This window comes from Gekko japonicus, unplaced genomic scaffold, assembly GCF_001447785.1.
Source record: "Gekko japonicus isolate JY-2015 unplaced genomic scaffold, Gekko_japonicus_V1.1 scaffold443, whole genome shotgun sequence".
In the NCBI taxonomy this organism is placed as follows: Eukaryota; Metazoa; Chordata; class Lepidosauria; order Squamata; family Gekkonidae; genus Gekko; species Gekko japonicus.
The window spans coordinates 188147-212302 of NW_015172565.1; the positions used below are offsets into that span (position 1 = coordinate 188147).

The following is a 24156-nucleotide window of genomic DNA, read 5'->3' on the forward strand; positions in this document are numbered from 1 at the left end:
TGCCCGGGCGCCCCATGGTTGCAGGGAGCCCGGGCAAGCCGGCCCTTGGACAGGCCGGGGAAGGGACAGGGAGGCATTTAAATCCCCTCCCTGATCCTTCCAGGAGTTGCCCACCTTGGAGTTGCCAAGGGGGGTCGCTCTCCAGGCCTTCCCTCTATAGCCACACACACAGAGGTTTTGGCTGTAGCCAGCTGGAACTCCGTTCCTGTGCGTTCCTGCCCAAAAATAGCTCTGCTCTCTGTGACTTGGTGTCCTTGGAGATGAGCCGCTCCCAGGTGCTTCCTGGCTATTGCTTTTAGGGCTGGTAGCTCAGCACTGAAGGAGCCCTGATGGTCTGTCAACCTACCTGGGCACCAGAGATGGCTGCTGGGAAGCAGCAGCAGATATTACTGTACTTTTGGCCATTCAATTAAGGTCCAGTGGGATATGCCCGGCTGGCTTGCCCACTTCACATTGGCAGTTGATGTGAGGCGGAGCCATACATCAAAGGGGGACAAAGTATGTTGAAGAACATAAAAGGAACTAGGGGACAGAAAATAAGGGGAGGGAAAATAAGATCTGGTTTTGCCTTACTGCAAGAAGATGGCTGATGCATCCCAGAAAGAGGTGTACCAGGACAAAAAGGAGGAGGAGCCAAATGGAATCCGAACATTGGTCAACTGGAAGGCACAAACTGGAAAACAGGTAGTGTGGGTCCATAGGAAGGCAAGTTTGTATATGGATGTGGGAAGAAAGGCTATATCCCCATGAAGAAACAAGGATCCTGATCTTGCAGGAAAGGAAAGGTGATTCTCTACCAATAGAAGTCTCTGGGTAGAAGGCCTCAAAAGCCAACTTGAGGGTAGAACTATTGATGGGTTGGTCCCCATCGAGACTTTTCACCCCTGTTGCTGGGTAGGGCCCCACAGAGACATTTTAATCCCATAAAAACGTGTCGGATAATCTGCTGAAAGGCCCTCCCTCCATGGGAGGGGCTGTGGCACTGCTGGAACAGGCACACAGTAACACAGTGCACTACTGTTCTTAAGTATGAAGTCAGGGGGCGCTTTGCCAGGAGCTAATGAAAATAAAGAACAATAGGGTGGCATCAGTACACTAATTGCATCACCAGATCTCTCCCAGTGCTTTCATGTAGATGTTGAACCGTATGGGAGACAGCACTGAACATGGAAAACTCCAAAGAACAATACCCATGGGGAGGAATAATAGTGTCCCGGCATGATCATCTGGGACTTACTGTCCGGGAAGAACCAGAATCTTTAAAGTGCTACTGCCCAGTCCTAGTTCAGAAAACTGTTTATGAAGAATTTGGAAAGTCGCAGAAAGGTCCAGGAAAATCTAGAGGGTGTGATTTTTCTTGACAAAAGGGGTGTCATACTACCTGCTTCAAGGCAGTAGTTACATGTATCTCTGTCAACAATGGGCTAGATCCTGTGAACTGCATTTACAGCGATGGCGATTACCCTTCCCTTCCCTTTTCCCCAACAGCATTCCCAAGTCCCTCTCTTCACCATTGCCCATGATGCCAAATGGCAGTTTGCCCTCAGCATCAGCTCTTTAGGGGTCATTAAAGTGAAAGAGAGGAAGAACAGTCTCTCTGGGAGCACAGTTGCTAGAATACATTTTTTTACCAGTTAAATAAAGACCATAGCTAGGATCGTGGAAGTTAAATGGTTAGTGAGAAAGGCAGCAAATAAATATTTAGTTAATTCTGCAATTCCTGAACTCATTGAGGAACTCCTAATAACCTTCCAAGGAAGACCTGAGCTGCACAGAACACAACATGAAAACCACTCTATATGCATTTAGAAACTGCAGGAGAACTTTGGCTTCTGTATATTACAGAGAGCCTCCCCATTTAATGTTAGCTGGACAGAGACAAGAAGGGATCACCATCTGTCCTAACAGTTGCTGTTGTTCAGTCGCACAGTCGAGTCTGACTCTTCGCGACCCCATGGACAAGATCCCGCCAGGCCCTCCTGTCTTCCACCGTCCTCTGAAGTTTGCTCAGTTTCATGTTCGTTGCATCTATGACACTGTCTAACTGTCCTAACAGAGGGCTTGTGAAATCCCTAAAATACACTCATAGGCCCTAGTGCAAGAAATGGTAATATAGGGAAATATTAGTTGAAACCCTTAAATTAAGGCAGTTGTATAAACTCAGTCTTATAGCAATTACTTTAGGGATGTTCTTTTTCTGGGGGGGAGAAGAAATGTACGTTATTTCAGTAATATGTGAGCTGTTTTGTCAGTTTACTGTAATGTAAGCAAAGTATTTTTTTTCATAAGCTGCTTGCTTGTTTGGTGTTCTGCTAAATGCTATTCACGCTGCAAATAAAGTATTAGCTGAGGCACATACCTTCATACAGGTTAATCCAGTTAGTTATGCTTTCTTGCACAACGATACCATTGTTATGAGGCACAAATGGAACTATGTGGGAATACATCATCCCACCCACAGTGCCATCCTAAACAGAGTTACACCCTCCTAAGTCCATGGGAATCAATGAGCTTAGAAGGGTGTAACTCTGGTTAGGATGGCACTATCAATCACTTTAGGCATAGTACTTTTTGGCTTCTCAAGGACTACACAGAAGCTGATTACCATATACTATTACCATAAGGACATGAAAGGCAAGATTTAACAGCGACCCTGGCTGCTTCCACACAGAGGTTTTGCTTCAGTTTGGTGTGTAAATTGGAGCTTTTTAAACTTTATCTATTATACAGAATTTATATCCTGCCTCTCTGCCCTCATAAGGGCCAGTAAGGCAACTAACAAATTAAAACATACATAATAAAATCACATCTAAAATCCATTAAAACCAACAAACCCTCGCATCATTAAAACAATTAAAACCAGAGCTAAAATACAGACAAAAAATTAACATGAACACATTTTTATAGCATCCACACAACATCCTTCCCTAATAGTCCACTTTCCATGTCTTCCCCTGCTTTGTCCAAACATGGTTTGGTATGATCTTGCTTGAAAGATCACAATACAAGCACGTCTGTATGCTGTGTAGATGGGAAGGTGAATATTTTTGTGGATCCACATCAGCACCATTTCTCTTTCCTCAGCCCCAGCCCTGGCTGCCGTTTCCCACCATCATTGGAGGCCTCGGGGGGGGGGGGGCTTTCTTTTTTTTAATTGGAAGTTGACATATTGCTATAATGTGATCTGCTTTCATTTTTTAAAATGTAATAGTCTATTCCTTCTTGTTGCAGGAATATACTTCCACACACATACCCATGTCTCCGTAATGAAAAGGACTTACTTTAAAAAACAAACAAACACAAAAGCTGATCATTCAGAAATGCTAATAGAAAGATCATTACAATGTTATAACACTATATCTCAGGAAAAGACTGAACAAACCCTCTGGTGGTGGTGGGGATGGCAGCTGAGGGAACCAAGGCAAGGAAAGTGCTGTGAAAACTGGAATATGGGGGCTTTGCTGACAGCTACGCAGAATCGTTGCCATGTTGAAGTGATTCCTGAGTACATTTCTGTCAGCAGCAAGTCCACTTGTATTCCTATTCTATCAGAGACCTCCTACTCCAGTGCATTGCTAATGCTGGTGTGGTAGCCCTAGGTAGTATCTCATGCTGGCTCAATAAAGGGCAAATTTGGAAAGAAATGTGAGTGTGTAGGGAGCACAGTAACTGCACCAGAGTCAAATTCTACCACTAAGCTGTTAAGTCACTCACTTAACAAAGCAGTCGGAGTGATTCAGCAAGAACACAACTTTATTCTTCAACTCGAACACAACTCCAACACGGATCAACATCTGATAGCCAGAACAGCCTTTACATTGCAGCTGTCCTGCTTTTAAACATTCCCGGCTAATGTAGCCACACCCACTGTACAAATACCAACCAATAAGGTTGTTCACATAAGGACCAATCAGGATGTTCCCGCTCAGGGAGCTTGCTTGAAAGTGATTGGTTAGGTGCTTCCTGGGCTAGTAACACGATTGGATGGATTTGGATCCTAGCCCAGGACGAAGCTTTACATTACACTTCAATTAGATGTTTCACAACATATCATGCATTCAAGGCAGCTTTGAATACACTACAAAGCTAACAAAATCCAATTACAGAGTGACACAGTTGTTGCACTGGCATGGTATCGAGCTGATTGTGCAGTGATACACTGCCAGCATATCTGCATGCCTCTCCCCGCATTTCTACACTGTTTCTACATCCTGCTAGCAACTGTTGAGGGAGGCAGGGCTCTTGAGACAATGCACAGAGCAGGCATGTGTAAGGGGCACGTGGAAACAACTGCAGCAGTCCTAGTTTGAGACGGAGACTTTGTGAGTCAGAGATTGTCCTTACACTCCCAGTTGGAGGAGTAGAGGCTCTTCTTTGATTTCTGTGTCCCAAGGCAGAAAACCTGTAGCAGATCTGAGCACAGCAATGTTCGCAATATGCTGCAATAACATTTGTTCCCATCCCTGCCTGTTTATGCAAAGTACCCTTTCTGTGGGGTTTCCCAAGTATTTACCACCCCCTCCACTCTGAACATTGCTACTGCTGGTCAAACACCTAAGGTGCCTGTTGCCTTGCAGGATCAAATCCCCATGGAGCAGCCCAAGCAGGGACTGCAGACACAACTGCAATGCAACTACCTACCAGGGATTGGTAAATATTGGTTCAGTGGCTACACCATGCCTCCTGAGAGGTGCATCCTATCATGTGGGAACCCAAAGGCTAAAGGAACTGCAAGAGTGCCATTTGCAGAACTGGAGAACCCATTCACTGTTTGCTGCTGCCATGGAACATTATTCATTACTGCCCTGCTCTCTCTGGACACCTTGCAAGTAATATCAATAGGGGAAGAGACAATAATGGCCTTAATTCACAATGCAATGCCAGCCACTTCCTGAATCTGCAATATGACCAACAAATGCAGTGATGAGCTGCTAACAATCAGAGAGAAAGGGTGGTGAATAAGTGAATGATGGCCCTTGATCCAAATGGCAGCAGTTCTCACTCACTGAGAAGCAATGTCAGCTATTGCTATTTTCTTTCCTGCCCCTTCTATCTCTGTTAGGACAGTACTTGGGAGGGGGCCATTAGCATAGATGGACATTAGACACATACATGGAGGATAGGTCCATCTGAGGCCAGCAGCTGTGGTGATTAAGGGGAACCTTCATGCTCAGAGGCAGCAAACCCTGAATACCAGTACTAGGAAGTGGCATCAGTGGAAGACCTTGGCTTCTATGCCCTATTTACTGGCTTTCCAGGGCAATTGGTTGGACTCTGTGTGAAATAGGATGTTGGACTAGATGGACTATTAGACTGATCCAGCAGGGCTGTTATGTTCTTATGCTCAGCAGCATCTTGCTGAAGACTTCCAAAACCCAGGACTGGTTCAGACCAAATAAAACAAGTGAGACTGATGATGTAAAAAGGTGGAATGAACCGAAGTCAAATGAGGGATCAACAATCTTAACACTGAGAATTGTGCTCTCTGACTAGCTTCCTGGTCAACATCTGTCAACTCCTTCTTGTACATTAACCTGGCGTTAACAAACTGGTTGAATTATAAATCTACTTTGGTGAAAATCAAAAACCTTAAACAAACAAGGATGCCAGTTCTAAAGCCAAAAGGATAAAGTTCAGATGGGTGTAAGTATCTGGTCTTTTGAAATTAAAAATCAACGGCATGGTACGAACAGAACACAAAATTTCGTCTCTTCCCTTCTCAGAATGTTATCAGATGGCCCACAACAAGACCTGCTGCCAACATATTATTAGAGGGAAATGTACCACAGTTACATAGGCACAATGAAACACAACATTATGACAGTCAAGTAATCAGTATAGATGCTTAAATCTGTAAAACTAAGAAGAACAATGAGTCATAACCATGGTGAGTTTATCTGTCAGACCACAGCTATGCATGCCTATCTCTACTGATTCCTAGTGGGCACACTTTTTTGGGGTGGGGTATGCAATCAAACCTTTAAAAGAAAAATTAATCTGTGTTTTGTAATTTTGTTTTGGAAAATACGTAAATAAACTATTTTTTAAAAAGAAAAATTAAAAACACAAAACAGGTAAAATGAACTAACATACTCATATTACTAAAAACAATATTTGTAGAGTACCTGCCAATCTTAGCACTGGAAGCATTTCACAATAAATTGTGACGACAACACTTCACTTGCATTGTTAGCATTGTTTGGAAACTAAAAAAAAGAAGACTTCTGCCATCAGGTTTACAATTTCTTTCTTTCTTTTTTGTATTTTGTGTGTGTGTGTGTGCTCGGAAGTGTGCTTAGCTTGGAAGTCATGGTTGACTTCTGGCAACCCCTAGTGGGGCTTGGACAATTCAGAGAGGTGGCTTGCTGTTATCTGCCCCTGCGTCCTTGCCCTGGTATTCCTTGGAGGTCTCCCTTCCAAGTACTTGCCAGGGTCGGCCCTGCTTAGCTGCTGAGATCTGTCGAGATCGGGCTTCCCTGGGCTATCCAGGTCAAGGCAGGTTTACAATTTAAAAGTTAGAGAATTAACGAATAAGGAACAGATATAGAAAGGAAAGGGAACAGAGGTGAAAAATCAGTAGATCAATACCAATGCAAAAAGTATGTCTTTAAATACTGCTTTGAAATTTATATTTGATTTCTGGATGCCCTTGTTATCTCTTGGGACTGGTAGCAAGAGCCCTGAATACTCCACAAACTCAAGTGCCAGAGCAGCAGTTCACAGGATTGCACCATAAACGTGAAATCCACCATCTTCAACATGCTGCTTGAACACTTTACCAAGTGACCCAGTATTTGTTTATTTTATCCCTACTTACAGAAGCCCAACCCTGCATTTTTTCTATGGTCTATAATTACAACAGCCGAAACAAAAAGAGGAGTCAATATCTATTTCACAACGAAATTGAGATGACAACACTTTCCAGGTAGCATACACTGTTGGTGTAGTTTGGAAACTCCAAGGAACATAAGAAGAGCCCTGCTGGATCAGACCAGTGGTCTTTCTAATGTAGCATCCTGTGTCACACAGTGGCCAGCAATTTACCCCAAAGGGCTAACAACAAGGCACTGACATCGAGGCTGAGGCCTTCTGCTGATGTTGCCTCTGCTAGTCTATCTGCAGTATAAAACAGGTTCTTAAGTTAAATGACCAGCTATATTTATGTGTTGGTGAGAAGAAAAAATAAAGTGTTAACCTAGAACAACTCTGTTACTGTAATGAATTGATTCTGATTTACACCTTTCTAAAATAAGAGCAGCCTTGGTGCTTCAAAGAGAGTAATCTTAAACCCTGGCTCTTAATGGCTTAGAATGGCAACTGAGTACTATACCTGTGTACGTGGGAAATAAGTGGGAGCTGGGCTGGGGTAACCCAAGCACCTGCACAGAAGTAGGTGGTGTCATGGGCTTGTCAGGAAAGCAGAGGGGCTTAACATAATATTACATCCATAATATCTCTGGAGTAACAAAGAACCTTCCATACCTCCCCCTGCACTCTGCATTCATGACACAGCTTAAGATACCAGCTAAGTCTTTAGCTGATCACAGCTGTTAAACACTATATAAACCCCACACAGGGCAGCCAGAGTTCAGATGATGGCATATGTGGCTCTCTCGCTAACTTCGTGCTGTTGGATTCTCTGGACTTGGTACTGCCAGGGAACCACAAGAAAAGTAGCAGAGTGCGCAAAGGCTTTAAGGCAGCAAAGCTGGGACTTGGTGTGGCAGCAAACTTACAAAGTTACATGGAGTCAGTAATCATATCTAAAACTAATAAGTAACTTTTATTAAGGGAAATATGTTCTGGAAAGTGCAGGTGAGAGATAGGTAAAGGTTTCCCTTGCTTGAAAGCCAGTCGAATCCAACTCTAGGGATACGGTGCTTATCTCTGTTTCTAAGCCAAAGAGCCAGCACTGTCCAAAGACATCTCTGTGGTCATATGGCCAGCATGACTAGATGCTGAGGCGCACGGAACACTGCTTTCAAACTGCTAGGTTGGCAGGAGCTGGGACCACAGACGGGAGCTCACTCTGTCATGCCGCCCTCGGGTCTCGAACTGAACTACTGACCTGCCAGTCTGCAGCTCAGCATCTTAACCACTTGAGCCACCACAGCATGTAAGAGATACAGACTACCTATTCGAGCTAACTAGATGGTGTTGGATGCTGGATGCATGTCCAGCCTTCATGGTGCAAAATGAGAGCAATGTGCACCTTCTTTGTGTGTGTGTGTCTGTGTGTGTGTGAGAGAGAGACAGACACTGGAAACAGAGGAAATTGCCCCTATGAGTAGTATTCTACTTTAAAGGAAAGGTCAGACAGCAGGAAGGAAAGGATGCTCTATGTGACCTCTGTCTAAACTCTTTGGTGCCATCTCTCAAGTCTGAGACAGGAGACAGCGCAAAGTCCTTCAATTCCAACACATGCCAGGCACACTTAGAACACAGGTGAAGGGATGTTGGTAATGGGAACTCTAGACGAAGGGTACATTGCTGCTGCTGGGCCTGTTGCTGGCCAAAAGCTGAGCTTTGCATTCTTGCTGGCATCCCCCTTAGTAAAATTCAGGACCATGGACCCTGACTGATATATGGGTGCCTTTCCCCAGGAAACTTTTCTGGTGGGGACAGGAATGCCTTTGCAACTGGGTAGTTGTGTGTTCTTCCTGCTGCTGCTGCAGAACCTGCATTCCCCTCACCTGAGAAAAAGCTTGTGCACTTGAGCCCTGCCACCCCAAGACCTGAAAGAACTTGGGTGTTCTGCTGGGGTTGCCACTTTTTAGAGAAATCCTGAAGTATGCAGATATTTTGCCTGGCAAAAGGGAACATGGTTTAGAGGGGGACTCAAACTGGCATTTGAGGAGCTTCCTGGAGTACGTTCAGGCATCTCAATAATGCCATACTGCTTCTTCCAGGGGGAGGTGTTGTGCTTCTCCTGGTTCTCTTTGTGATCTGCATGTGGGCAGCAGTTGCCCGATGTCAAGATGTGCATACCTGCCTCAGCACACACCACTTTGCTGTGTCATGGGGGCATTGTTAGCTGCTGACTTCATTCTCCTCTTCTCCATTATATTTTCCCAACAACCCTGTGAGGTGGGTCAGGCTGAGAGACAGAGACTGGCCCAAGGTCACCCAGCAAGCTTCCATGGCAGAGCAGAGATCTGAACCTGGGCCTACTCTGACACTTTCACCGCAGACTTACATCACTGTATCTGTAAATATTAAGGTTTTGTCCTTTGATAAGTCAGTTCTGCAAAATTATTTCAGTTTGTTGATGAAGGACATCACTTTTGACATTATGGGTTATGCTTATTTTTCCCTGCATTCTATTTTAAAATTATTCACGTGGATACTACACAACAAGATCTGCAGTTAATGTTCTGCACACCATTTTCAAATACTGATATAATCTGAATGGAGATAATTTAAGGAATTTGGTTTATAGAGGCCATCTTGCACACGATGCTGCAAAGGCTCACAAAGATGTTGTTCAAATGCAATGCTAAACAGAGTGTTTAAGGTGCCAGTCTAACAAACACATTTCCATTATATTTCATTATCTTGGCAAAGCAGTGGTCAAAGTAAAAGAAGTCCTTCATACCCTTCCTTCAAGGAGTGTAGGGCAGCATTAATCCCTATTTCTATATCTACAGGAGGTAAGTTATAGTGATCAGTCACAACCGTCAATGTTTCCTGGTTCAACAGGGTTTTCCCTCCAGTAAAACCGAACACATTTCCGGCACACTAACTCAAGTACCTCAAGCATCCAGAGCTTGGAAGGATTTCTAAAGCACCAGGAAATGTTTTAATTATATTTGATCTGAGGACAGTGTGGTTTGATGGTCAAAGGAATGTCATTATCCTCGCGACTCCTCCTTCCCACGGCAATGCATACTTGCTTAAAATCATCGCTCTCTTTTCTTTCCTGTTCTTTAAAAGAAGAGGCGGAGAGGAGGGGGAAGTAGTCCTATATCTAAAGCAGAATAAAATATGCAAATAAAGCTGCACTCTCAAGTCTACTTATCAGGAAGCATGAACTCAGCTACTTTTAACAAATATGCATAATAATCAGGGCAAGGCTTCAAAAGCGTGCCTTAGTATAGCTCTTCTAATGCCTCTGCTCAAAAACAAATTCTTGAGGTGTTCCAACAAGTAAAATGAAGATTGTAAGAATGGGGCAGCAAGAGATGGTTAAATATGCAAAATACATGAGTTAATAAAGGAGCTGCGGTGGCTCAAGTGGTTAAGACGCTGAACTGCAGGCTGTGGAAGGTCAGTAGTTCAGCAGTTTGAGACCCGGGTGCCGCATGATGGAGTGAGCTCCCGTCTCTAATTCCAGCTCCTGCCAACCTAGCAGTTCGAAAGCAAGAAATTGCAAGTAGATAAATAGGTACCACTTCGGTGGGAAGGTAACAGCGTTCCGTGCGCCTTGGTGTTTAGTCATGCCGGCCACATGACCACGGAAACGTCTTCGGACAGCGCTGGCTCTTCGGCTTTGAAACGGAGATGAGCACCGCAACCCTAGAGTCGGATTCGACTGGCTTTCGAGCAAGGGAACCTTTACCTTTACCTGAGTTAATAAGGCTGACCTACAGGACAAAACATACAAGACAGAAACCACTTATTCCTTCCACACCCTTTATTAGGCATTTCGCGTCGCAAGCGAATTATTTCGGGAGTATTTCATCCGAACGCAATCGACACCACTCTTCCCATGGGCCACCAACCCACCTACCAGTCTCCTTGCAGCATTCTCAAGAAAGCCCAACCCTCCTTCCTGTGTACGTCTATGTTCCACGTGATAATCGCATCCCAGAATCCTTCCGCCAATATGGCTGCCCCCAGTTGATACAGCCGCATGCGTTTCTGGTAAATTGATCTGTCTTCGGCGGCCGTTTGCTTAATATACAATATCTGGCGCGCGCTCTCTCTCTCTTATATACAAAGAGGTGGCTGTTCCCCAGTTCTTCAGAAACATGAAGACCAAATCGTCTTCTCATAAGTCCGAGAACACGTACAGGGTAAGATACAGAAAGATGCTTTATGTCCAGATGTGCGTGGGGGGGGGGGATACTTGAATCTTCTAGGAATACAGTTTTCCACTGTGGATCAAAAGTTGACTTTTTGTTTTATCGAAAAGGTATCAATTTGCTTTGCGGCTCTAAAAATTATTTGAGATTGTTACGGAACCTGAGAGGTACAATGCAACTTTTAGCTTTTTTTTTTTTTTTTGCAATGCGTTGTAGGTGACTCTAGTGCCTGCAAAATACTGTAGTGTCAGGATTCCTCCGAACCTAGTCCAATCAAAAACTGTGCCCCCCCCTCCCAAATTAGGTTCGGTTCAGAGATGCATATGATCTCAGATCTGCATATTGGTAGGAGTCATTATTCGTTTTACTGCTGCTCCCAGGGATACAGAGAAATGAGCTGTGAAATGAATGAGGAAGCTGTTCCAGGCAGAACAGTTTAATTTGCTCAGAGAAGTTCCTGTACCCAGAAATGATTGCTGAACTCCATCAAGAGTCTTTTATCATTATTATATATTGGGATGGAAAGGAAAGTGCCTTTGAGACCTTGGACTTGTGGTGTGGTACAGCACACTATAACCTTGGTGTGAATCTTGGATACAGAAGGTTCTGTCACAGTACAAATAGTAGTACTAAATTACATTTCCAGAATCTCATTACTTTGATTCTCAGCTGTTATGAACAAAACTTTAAGCTATGTAGAATTTGACTACTAATCTCTAAGTGTGATATTGTGTTTCTCTTGCAGTTTCTCACCTTCTCAGAAAGATTAAACAATGTAAATATTGATATTATCCATCGCATTGATCGAACAGGGAGCTACGCTGAGGTACGGATAATGGGCTTATTTGGAATTTCTGTTTCTGTACTCTAGGTAAAGATCATGGGTATGTTAAGGTATTTCCCTAGGGATGGGTATAGCCAAAAAACAACAACCACCAGGTGTCATAGGAAATTCCTGATGGAAGAGGCATTTGTTATGGTGTGTGTGTGTGTGTTGGAGATATAATGTTACTGGTTTAATGCAGTGGTTGCTGTCCCCCCCACTCTTGCTGGCTTTGTTAATGCTAGCAACGATTAGGCAGTCTTGGGCTTGTTTGCCATTTCAGTGTGCTAGTTGTTCACAATATGAGAAAATTGATAATCTGGATATCTAAGGCATTTGCCCAAGGTATAGGAGTCATCCCATGTTTCATTCTTCTTTGCCTGATATTCTTATTCTCCTTTTTTTTTGCTGTAGTATATAAGTAATATAACGTGGACAGATGAGTTTATAATATTCACATAAGATGATTATGTGTAATTGTCCCTTATATAGCTGGGGAAGTGAGACAGCAAGACATACAAATTCCTATCATACCTCACCTTAAACTGGAATTGGTCTGCAGTTACAGTATTTACTCAAAAGTAAGACAGCCCTAAATGTAAGACGGACCCCCCCCCCCAAAAAAGAGAAGGTTATACTTAAAAACAGATGATCCTGAATTTAAAACAATCCCTCCTAAAAAGGTAACAATAAAAACAAAGTTCTGTGTTATGTATTAATCTTGGTGTTTAGTCATGCCGGCCACATGACCACAGAAACGTCTTCGGACAGCGCTGGCTCTTCGGCTTTGAAACGGAGATGAGCACCGCAACCCTAGAGTCGGATTCGACTGGCTTTCGAGCAAGGGAACCTTTACCTTTACCTTTAATAAATAATATAAACTACAGAAAAAATAATTACCTCTTTTTGTACCTCTTTGTGTGGTAATCTTTCACAGGTAGTATTAGATCACATTATTTCATATTTTAAAAGGCAAGAGAACAGCTTTTAAAAATTCAATCTCCCCCCAGAGTTGAACTACTATGCAAAGGCTTAGATAAATTGACCAACTGCTAGTGCAGCCCTAAACAGAGTTACATACTTTTAAATCCATTATTTTTATAAGAGAGCTGCTGTAAGATAGTGGCTAAGAAACTGAGTGGAATCCTGGAGTGACTTCAGTCTAAGCCAGTTGATTTCAGTGGGCTTAGAACAGAGTAACTCTGTGAACTGCACTGTGAATTACAAATCAGAAAGCTGTTATTTTGAATCTTATCTCTGCTTTGATGGCCTTAGAAAAGCCATTATTTTTCATTCTCAAAGCTCCCCCACCATCAGTATAGAAATACCAGTATTGATCTATTTTACAGAACTGTAAGGATTACAAGATGGTGAATATTAAGTGCAGTGAGCATTCAGAATTACCATATAAATCCAGAATCATCTATATATCTAATAGCCAAGTTGCCCCCTGCATGCTAATATCTAAATCTGCACATCGGGGGCACTTGGGGGGCAGGGAGATTTTCCTGCACATTTGGGGCAATCCCCAGATGTGCAGAAAAATCTGAAAAGTTGAAAAAATATAGGGGGGATATTTAAATCTCCCCAAAAGTACAAGAGCATTCCGTGCATGTGTGCAGAGAATGCCCTGGCAACTGTCTCGCTGCTGTTGGGGGGGGGGGAGGAGGTTTGGCAGGCCCCACTGCCGCCTCCAGGGAAGGGGGCGGGAGAAGGCTTGGTGGGCTTCAGGGCTCCTCGCCACCGCCAAGGCTTGGCGGGCCTTAGGCCTTGCCACCGCCACGGGTGGGGGGAGGGAGAAGGCTTGGTGGGCCTCATGGGTCCGCCTTCTGGGCTCACCTGCTGCCGCTTCCTTTTCTTGTGGAGGTCCTGCTTCTGGAGGCTGGGAGCTGTGGGGAATACTCCTTCCCCCGTGAGTATCGCGGTTCTGCCTTCTTGTCAATATATCTAATTCTTAGTGGCCCCTATCTTTGGATACTTATATCTGGAAATTGGAACCATGAACAAACAAGACAGATCTTTCAGCAAACCTGAAAATTGTCCCAGATTTGCAGAAAAATATGAAATCTTAAAATAAAATGGTGGGTAACCCCCCCCCCAATGAATGCTTGTAGGTTTAAGAAGTGGATGCCCTCAGTAGTCATTGCTAGGTAGGCAGTCAAAACAGTATTGCAAACTTTCAAGTTTATCAGCAGCTATCCCATGAAAGCCACTGTGGTATAGTGGTTAGAATTTCAAACTAGGATCTGGGAGACCCAGGTTATACTCTGCTTTGAAAAGTCACTGATTGACTTTGGACCAGTCACACTTATGAAACTACCTTAAATTGAATCAGACCATTTGTCCATCAACTTCAGTATTGTTTACTCAGACTGGCTGTGGTTCTCCAGTGTGTCAGGCAGAGGTCTTTCATATCACCTACTCCCACTCTCAGCCTAATCTACCTCACAGTGTTGTTGTGAGAATAAAGTGGAGGAGAAGATAATAATGTAAGCTGCTTTGGATCCCAGTTGTGGAGAAAGCTGGGATATAAATGAAGTAAATAAATAAATATAGCTAAAGATGGAGGGTGGCAGATAAAAGGCGGGTGTGTGGGTATGAAGGAGAGAAGGAATCAGGGAGGTAAGGATGTGGGGCCTGCCAGAAGGAAGAACAGTCGAAATATTGTGAGGAGGGGATACAAGGGAAAGTGAGATACCCCGCACAAGTCTTTGCACGTTCCCCACTGTTCAACTACACCCAGCTCATCACCATGCAATTTGACTGGAGTTTTCCTGCAGAGAGGCTGCCAGTTCCAGGGGGTGGGAAGGAGGTAATGTTGAATACAACAGGGCAGAGAAAGGTAGATTGACTGGTGGGTGAAAAGGAGAGAAGGAAGAAGGAAAAGGGGGAAGGGAAGGTTATGGGGGATTCCAGAGATGATACAGAGGAAATAGTGGGGCAGGGGAAAATGACATGTTCAAGTTCTTGAAGGTCCTCCACTTTTATTTTTTGGTTTGAATGCTGGAGAAGCATTCAAACATGCAACTGCTCAATTGCAGCCCAAAGTGATACAGTTCAGGAAAAGCTTTACTACTTGTTTATTTGTATAAATAATTTTTTAAAGGATTCGTATTTTGAAATGTAATTTGTACACACCAGTCTCAGTTCAAAGAAGTACAAGGAAGAGATCAGCAACCAAGCAGTAACTTTGGGTCATTGTTGAACAGTTTCTCAATTAACACCCCATTGCTGTTAGCTCATAGCCATCAGCAGTGTCTGGTTGAAATCCATGTGGCCGCTTGAGCCCTTTTTGCATTTTCTGGTGGTGTTGTGGGTTTTTTTTTGAGAAATGCTTTAGAGGCTCCTTATGTAAGCTTTATTCTTTGGAGGAGTAGGCCTGAGATACTTTATGGTCACTCTTTATCTTGGTAGGAGGTTGAAACGTATTTTCATGAAGGACTTGAGAAATGGAGAGAGCTGAACCTGACTCGGCATTTTGGTATGTATATTTTTTCCAAAAGTGTTTGACGTGGCTGTTTCTTCTTGTGAATTGTAAAGATGTGGTACTTTTTTTGAGTACTTAAGTCTATATTGGAAATGCATGTTGAGGCCAAGAGTTTGTTCTTCTTTCAGACCAAACCAGCTGATATTTCTCATTTTGAAGCTAGCTGGAAAAAGGGTTTGGTGACCTGAGAAAGAGTTATCTGTTCCACCTCTCTCTGAGAAATGATTTCCCCCTTAAGCACACCACAATGGCAAAGGCTCTAGATCTAGCCATTTATGATCTTTTTCTTGGTGAATGGAGAGCAGCAGATATATGGCTGGATGGCCACATCCTGACAGATGTGTAGACTGCTATGGAGAGAGGTGGGCCTTCATATTTATTGGCCATAAAAGGCTTTAAAAAGTTTAAACTGTCATCTTAAATTTTAGCTTGGAGGCAGATTGAAATTAGAATTATTTTTGGCTGAAATACTCCTGTTTAGGGTTGCCAAACTCCATGGGGGAGGGGGGGCTTGGAGATCTCCTGGAGTTACAACTGCTCTCCAGATGACAGAGATCAGTTCCCCTGGAGAAAATGGCTGCTTTGGAGGGTGGACTCTGTGGCATTGTACCCTGCTGAGGTCCCTGCCCTTCCCAGATTCCACCCTCCCTGCCCTCCCAGACCCCAATCCCTAGGAATTTCCCAACCCAGAGCTGGCAACCCTTCATTGCTGGTAGTCCTATTGTGACTGTATGGAGCTACCAGCATATGCAATTATCAAAGTAAGCACCACAACACTAAACACACTGAATTCTTTAATGTATAAAGTGTTGTCTTCAAACCAAGCATAGCATATTAATTCTTGTTGAAATTATGCACATTTACACAGCACATACATCCTTGAAAAAAATGTGGTTTATGTCTAGGGTAGGGTATACATAGGAAGTATCCTAGAAAAAAATCTACCTTTTAAAAATATATATATATTTTGTTTTATTATATAGTTGAAAAGGGTACAGAAAAGAAAAAAGGGGGTGTTGAGAAATCAGAAGGCCAAAAGTCTAACTGTGTTTGAATAGCTTTTTCTTGCAAATGCCTATTGTGCTACGAGCTGTAAAAGTTTCCCTCACTCCTGTGAGGTTGTGAGGGGAAATCCACATTATGCATGTTGGTCTTGTCTGAATGGACCTGGATTGGGCACCACATATGTACATATTTAGTTGCCTGCTGACTTTGGACCTCTCGCTTTGGGAGCCTCAGGATTTTAGCCTAAGCAGGAGGAGAATTCTGCTCCCGACCCCCACACCTTACTGTGTCCTAACCCAGGCGGAAGTGTAAAACGACAATAGTTAGTTGCTGTTTGAAAACAAAGAGTTGATGGTTTTGGGAATTCCACAACTGCTATATTAGGATTGATAATTTCTATTGTTTTCCACAGTGACATTCTACAGGGAAGTAGTCAACAAATGCCAGTCTTTCAACCAGCTAGTTTATTATCAGAAGGATATTGTGCAGAGTTTGAAAACTCACATGCAAGTGAAAAACAGTCTTGCTCTTCAGCCCCTTTTGGAGTAAGTGTGAGCTTTAAAATATGTTTTCTGAGTTGTTTGTGTGGACAGAAAAAGACCAATAATATATTTTCATTTCTAGAGGAAAAAGAATATTGCATTTGTGATATTTGAAACCTTTATTTTTGATATTCCAGAGTACTGCTTATCACCAGTTTGGTGTAGTGGTTAAGTGTACGGACTCTAATCTGGGAGAACCGGGTTTGATTCCCCACTCCTCCACTTGCACCTGGCTGGATGACCTTGGACAAGTTGTAGTTCTGATAAGAGCTGTTCTTGAAAAAGAGCAGTTTCTGTCAAGAGCTCTCTCAGCCCCACCTACCTCACAGGGTGTCTGTTGTGGGGAGGGGAAGGGAAAGGAGTTTGTAAGCTGCTATGATACTCCTTTGGGTAGTGAAGGGTGGGGTATAAATCCAATCTCCTCCTCTTCCTCTTCCTCTTCCTCTTCCTCTTCCTCTTCCTCTTCCTCTTCCTCTTCTTCCTCTTCTTCCTCTTCTTCTTCTTCTTCTTCTTCTTCTTCTTCTTCTTCTTCTCCTTTATATCAGTCATATATGTTGCTTTAAAATATTATTATTATTATAATAAGATATTTTCAGTAATTGAAGTTGCCCTGACGTGTAAGCCTTGGCACCACTTTTCCAAATGGAAATTACAGTAGTTGTATGTGCCTCACAAAACTGTGATGACATGGTATTATGTGTGATGAAACTTAGAGATTGAATAATGGACAGTATTACACAAATTTAAAATAAGAGTACATTGTGGAACTGTAAGATGTGTTTCCAGAGACGTTTGTAAGCACTATTGAGTATGCATATTTAATTATGATATGCTGTCATTGACATTTTCCTCTTATAGTTTGGTGGTTCAGTTGGCACGTGACCTACAGACAGATTTCTATCCTCACTTTCAAGACTTTTTCCTGTGCATTACAAAATTATTGGATACTCAGGACACTGAGTTGCTAGAATGGGCCTTCACCTCTCTTTCCTATCTTTACAAATACTTATGGAGGCTAATGGTGAAGGACATGTCCAACATTTATGGGTAAGCTTTGTTGATCTATCTAAAATAATATGCCTAGGATGCCAAAGCAAAAGGCTTGTTAACCACACACCATTTGCACACTTCTATTGGGGGCTGGAGTAGAAAGCACTTTTGGTCCCTTTATTTATTTTATTTATAAAAATGTATTTACTTATTTAGACTATTTTCTAATATTTATTTAGAAATTTTCAACTTTGAGTTTTTCTGAATCAGTGTGATAGCTTGTTGCCTTGATTTTAAGGATGTATAAACAATTTCCTAATTATGAATAGGCCAATAGAAGATAATAAATCTCCTTCTTTTTTCTGGGAGGCTTTCTAAAGAAGTTAGAGTAGGTACCAGGTAGGAGTACTTGATTTTAACTACCTGATAATCCATGTTGTTCCTTCCATTTCATGTGTTACATGAATTAATACGGAATGGAGTTTCCAAGCTGGAAGAGGCTGCAAGGTCATCAAGTCAGATGCCCTTTGCAGGGGCAGGGTCACCAGCACCACAGGCGGACAGCATAGTCTGTGTGTAGGTTGGCAGTTACTGCCCTTGGCAGTAGATAGTGGGGAATGTTGCAGTCGGCCATCATCAGACAGGTGCTGACTGCCACCAAAATAGGGCAGACCCCACAGGAGTGGCAGTGGACAGATGGTAGGCACTATGTGGTCTGTAGAGAGGAACTCAGTTGATACAATTGGAAGAGCAAGTTGTTTTAGTCAGTTGGAGGATTTTAAACTGACCCAAGGTACAAAAGTAGTCAATGTTAGTTTCTCATCTGTGTATCATAACTTGCCATGACTTTACCTTGATCAGAATAATAAATATGTGCTTGAGAGAGTTGCTTTGTGTTAAATGATGGATTCAAAGAAGTATCACTGAGTTGTCTTTGTGTGACTTTTATTCTTACATTAGTATGCTTAAAGATTTATATTTGCAGATTGTACAGCACCCTGTTGGCCCACCACAAACAGCATATCAGAAACTTTGCAGCAGAAAGCTTCACTTTCCTGATGAGGAAGGTAGGTGGTGTGGGAACATGTGGGCAGGGAGTGAGAGAGAGGATCCCTAATGCAATCATGTACATGTCTGCTGAGAACTCTTGCTATGCTCTGTAGAACAGTCTCAGTAAGTGTGCCTAGGATTGCAGTTTGTGTTCACTTTTCAGATTAGTTGTAGTAATGTAAAATAGGATTGCTGGGCACTCTTTGTTTTATTGTAAAACATTTAGTGAGGTGAAGAAAGAATTCTAGGCCAGTGGTTTTTAATTGGGGTGTGTGTGTCACAGATCCCTGTGAAAATCTGATAAAAGCTATAGACACTGAAGAAAAATGAAGAAAATTGAAATAAATTCTGCAAATAAAACAAAAAATAAACTTTTGTTCTGCTCAAAAGCAAATTTCAGTAAGAAGGCTGCTGTTGTCTGTCTTGAATAAGAAGTTGAAATTGTGGAGTGATCTTTGACATGGCAGAACTCATGTCAGCTTTGACATCCCATTATTTTGACTTTTGTTTTAATGTCAACAAGTGCTGAAAACCCTGACTTGCAGGGGATGATTATACATTACCTGATTGTGTACAGTAGCATCACGTGCCACCCTACACTTCTTTGAAGTGGAACTGCTTTAATAACATAATTTAAAATTTAAAAAATTATGAACAGTGTCAAAGGAACAGGAAGAAAATTAGGGGGGGGGAAATCTTGATTTTTGCCTGGTTCATGGGCCTCTTGAAGCCCATCAATAGACCCCCTAGGAGTCCCTGTTATAGGCATTGCTCTGTGCATGTTCAGCATAAATAGTAGCTAAGACTATCAAAAAAAACAGTGGTACTGGATGTTTAAGGTAAGAGTGCCAATTTTCAGTGAAGGTTTGGCATGTTTTTTACCAGACTCTGCTGGATATCAGAAATCACTACACAGGATTCCTCTGCAGAATATTATAGCAGTAAGATTCTTAGTGAGTAAATTAAATTCACTTAGTGAGTAAACTTTAAGTAGTCAAATCATTGCCTTAAATTTTACAGCTGTTGACTTACTGCTATAAACAGAACTTGTACCATTCAGAAGAAGAACTGGGAAAAACCAGACCTGGAGATTAACTTTCTGGTACTAGTTTACTGTTTAAATATTGAATAATTTCTCCTGAAGGAGAACACAAATGTTCAAATTGTGCTAGGTAATCTAAGAACCAATTTGTAAATAAGGTCTTTTGTAACTATCGGCTTTACCGTTCCTGTTATTCCCCCCCCCCCGACTTACTACACACTGTCACTTAACATTGGTAGGTAAACTACTGTGGACTGCTTCAGATTTGGATCAGCAGCACTGGAGAGCTAAATTGTAGGAGTACCTAGCTGTATGGATGAACGGCTGCTCCTCTGGTTCAGGCTGAGAGAAGCCATGGCATTGGAAAAGTTTTAATGGAAAAGTTAACCAGCCTCTGAGTTCAGAGGAGGAGGACAGGATAAATATGTAACCAGTACATTATGTTGCTTAAAATTCTCACCCGCTCCCCCTGGGTCATTTATGTACATTGTAATCACCACAAGTTAGGATTGTCAATGTGCAAAATTGATGTACCAATGGGTTTTTTTACTCGTCTTTCAATAAAGTGTCATATGTTTGGATTTTTTTGTAGGTTTCTGATCAGAATGCTCTTTTAAATTTAATGTTCCTTGACCTTGGAGAGCACCCAGAAAAAGTGGAAGGAGTGGGGCAATTAATTTTTGCAATGTGCAAAGGAGTTAGAAACATGTTCCATTCCTGTGCAGAAAAGGTAAGCATTCTGAGTGTATGATGTAGTTGGAAAAGTATAAAGGAAACTGGTTTGCATGCCCTAGTTGCTGGTTTATGAAGAGCCTTGTGCGCTAAGGCCTTATATACGAAATGAGGTGACTTTCAGTTTGTTGCATTGGATCAGGTTCTGACAAAATACTTGAAATCAGGTGGAGCAGTAGTATTTTCTGTTGGTCTGCACTTCCCTCTTTCTGTGTAGGAGGCTGAGGAGTGGAGCGGTTGAACAGACTGGGATTTCAGTATTCAGATACTGCAACAAACCACTGTTGATACAAATGATTGCCTAGGATCCCATTTTGTCCACTCACAAACCATAGTGTGTTGGGAATGCTGTATTCAGACTTCACAGAGATCCAAAGCATGATTCTTATGGCTCTAGCCCATTTTAAAGGCTTAAGTTACTAGTTAAAACCTATTTCCTCTTTTCCCTTTAAAAAAAAAAAATGCTGGGTCACTTGTTTTTGTGAATTTTAACCTAATTTTTCTTATACTGTCTAAAAGCCAATGTGGTATCTAGAGTTTTTGGATAAATGAAAAGGCATATGTAATTTCTTCCACAGGCTATTACGTTAATTCTGAAAAAGATGGGGCCAATTACAGAAACAGAAATTACACTTTCTTGGATCTCTGTTGGAGAAGCTTTCAAATGCATGGTGAAGTCGGCTACTGGGTACCTTTCCAAGGAGCATTTTGATATTTTATTCAGATGCTTGCAAGTAAGTTGCTATTGACAGGAATGCAAAGGGCTCTCTCCTCTCCCGGCCCAAAGAATTATGCTTGTGCGCTGAGAGAGGAAGCATCCAGGGCTGTCCTTCTAGGGTTGTTGAGAGTGGAATAATCTATTCTGGTCTATAGTCTGATGTATATTTCTGGGCAAGATTCACACTTATTTCAGTTAACAACAATCCCGTGGAAATTGGTAGAAAAATACTGCAACATAGCCACAAACAAAACTCATTTATAGTTTTGGTATGTATTATTAAAAAAACAACAACACAACTTGTAAAAGCTGCTTGTAGTCATAAATAAAGAAACCTTTTTATCTGAGATGCAGGGGTGGAGCCTACAAGTAAAGGCAGAATGAGCATTTAAAAAAAGCATCAAATTTCAGGCTTCTTGGAAATAGTTTTTGTATTTTTTTAATTTATGGAGTTGTCTGATAGTTGGTGCATTGCTGTTTATTTTTATGTAAAACAGGAATCGGTAATCAAACTGCAAGAGAAAATCACCAAGGACAACTGCTGTGAAGCTTCTGAGCAGACTGAAAGGATATTACAAGTGTATTTGATCTTAGTAGAGTATGCACGTGGATCCAAAATACCTCACCCTGAAGACGTTTGCAAGGTGGGCCAACCTGTTTCTTATGCTAAAGTGGATCATAAGCATTAGATGTAGGAGAAGAGGCAAATTGGGATGGGCTGTAACATTGTATTTAGTTTTCTGTTGCTGATTATATCAAAGTCCAAGAGCAGAAAAGTTTGAACAAAGAATGAAGGTTATTATTTTCCACATTATGGGATGGATTCTATAGGCCTAGATAAATTTGTCTTTCTACAGTAACACTGTTGGTTTTGTTGAATTGTCGTGTTACATCACATCATGTTCAAGAAGGGGAGTGGACAAGGACAAAGGTGGGATGAACAGAAAGGTTTAGGGATGTGCATGTTTCTAAATGTAACTAAATATTATATATGGTAACTGAGCTGGCTATCGACTAATTCTCTTGCCAAAAAAATTCTAGCCCTCATGGTTTCAGAGAGTCATAGGAACCTCCAAATTCGAAACATATACATGTGCTCCACCCCCACCCCATCTTATACCAAGTTATATTAGTAACCAGTTGTGCATCAGAACATAGTACGGTATTCAAAGAAACTATTTTTCCAACATTTTAATATTTTGTTCTCTTACCAATGTTTCAAAGATTTAAAAAGTCAGAATTTCAGACCACATGCTGAAGCCTCTTTAAGGAACAGTCTGTTGTTTTACAGATAGCTATAGGCCTCCAAATGTTTAAGAACATTCTAGAATCTAGGAGTATTTTACAGTATGAGTTTCATCATAAGGGAAATGAAGAACCTCAAAGTACACAGTACCACAGATTTTTTTGGTCTGCCAGAATTTCAGAGTCTGCTTTTTAATAGTACTTCCTCCTTTAATTTCACAGACATTCATACAATTGGCAGGCACACCTGACCTCTCAGTTCCCTGCTGTGATACTCTGCTCAGAGTCATTTCTGTCTTGCTCCTTGCTGAGAATGCCTCACTATCTGAATCTTTGACCAAAGAAACAGTGGAGAAGGTAACAAAAGTCTAGTTGGTGTTAAACCATCATGATCATGGTCTGGAAAACATGTGGTTGCTCTTATCTTTTTTTGGGGGTGGAGGCTAGATAGGTGTTCAAAAATCTGGAACGGTTTTCTTAATGAGGTGATTGGCACATCCATTTTAATGAAACAGAAATCATGGCTTCCTGTACTGTTTGCTGGAGGAAGAAGAAACTTCACTTTTTCTGGCTCCAGTGTGAGCAAGATGCAACAGGGTGATAAATGCCAGCGTGGACCTTCTCCCACCAGGGGAGGTGAAATATTCAGTCAGCATGGTATAATAATGGAACATGTTTGTCATAAACAAGACTGGCCAAAGCTTGAGGCCCAAACCAAATAAGGTGGTGAAGATACATAAATGGATCTCAAGCACATTTGTTCTTTCTCCCTGGCTGCAACAGAGGCTTTTGCACAAAGGGTTAATGCTTTCCTTTTTGTGCTATTTTCCTAACCTGAAGCTGCTGTTTGCCCCAATGCGGGAAGCATGCTGGCAAATTGTATGCTCCCCTAGTGGGTCAAGCAGCAGTTCTGGTGGTGGGGCTTGTGAGGCTGGGAAAATGGTGCAGGGGGAGAAAAGAGTTAAACCCTCTTTGTCCGTACTGTGGCTTCAGTGTAAATTGGGGACTTCTGCTACAGCTATACTGGAAATAAACATGTGTTGGAGATCTGTTCATGAATACTCCAGCAATTTGTCTAGCTTCTGATCTTTGGTCATAGCTTAAGAGTCAAGCCTTCTGACCACCATCCCAGGTAGATCTTTCAGGTTTTTCTCTTGAGTCCTGTCAAGGTCTTGCAGCCCCTTAAATGTATAAGAGGAGGAGTTGTAGTTGAGTGCTTCATGTGCTGAAGTGCCAGGGATAAATCCCTCTCTTTTCAATGGAGTCTCTTACCATCAGGGCAGAGTTTCTTCCTGAAGCCACGGAGAGTTGGTGCTAGCTGGAGAAGAGAGTGTTGGGTTAGATGGGCTGCTGTGAGGCACCTCACATGTAATTCCAGATACCCGAGTGCTCTCACTGTGAATGAGTGCAGGTTTGTACACCTCTATGGTAAAAAGTACTATAGTTGAACTGGCCTAAAACCAGAACGATCTCGCAAGGCTTACTTTTCTTTTTAAAG

At 42.2% G+C, this 24156-nt stretch overlaps 1 protein-coding gene across 1 annotated transcript in view; it reads left to right on the forward strand.

Annotated features, from left to right (window-relative positions):
• Nucleotides 1-10970: 10970 nt before the first annotated feature.
• UTP20 (UTP20 small subunit processome component) overlaps nucleotides 10971-24156 on the forward strand; it is an 82442-nt gene continuing 69256 nt past the window's right edge. Inside the window, exons 1-10 of the mRNA XM_015421304.1 lie at nucleotides 10971-11015; nucleotides 11770-11850; nucleotides 15262-15328; nucleotides 16752-16884; nucleotides 17740-17928; nucleotides 18857-18938; nucleotides 20556-20693; nucleotides 21274-21429; nucleotides 21911-22057; nucleotides 22881-23015. Of these exons, the coding sequence (XP_015276790.1) occupies nucleotides 10971-11015; nucleotides 11770-11850; nucleotides 15262-15328; nucleotides 16752-16884; nucleotides 17740-17928; nucleotides 18857-18938; nucleotides 20556-20693; nucleotides 21274-21429; nucleotides 21911-22057; nucleotides 22881-23015 (1173 nt within the window). The remainder of the gene's footprint in view (nucleotides 11016-11769; nucleotides 11851-15261; nucleotides 15329-16751; nucleotides 16885-17739; nucleotides 17929-18856; nucleotides 18939-20555; nucleotides 20694-21273; nucleotides 21430-21910; nucleotides 22058-22880; nucleotides 23016-24156) is intronic.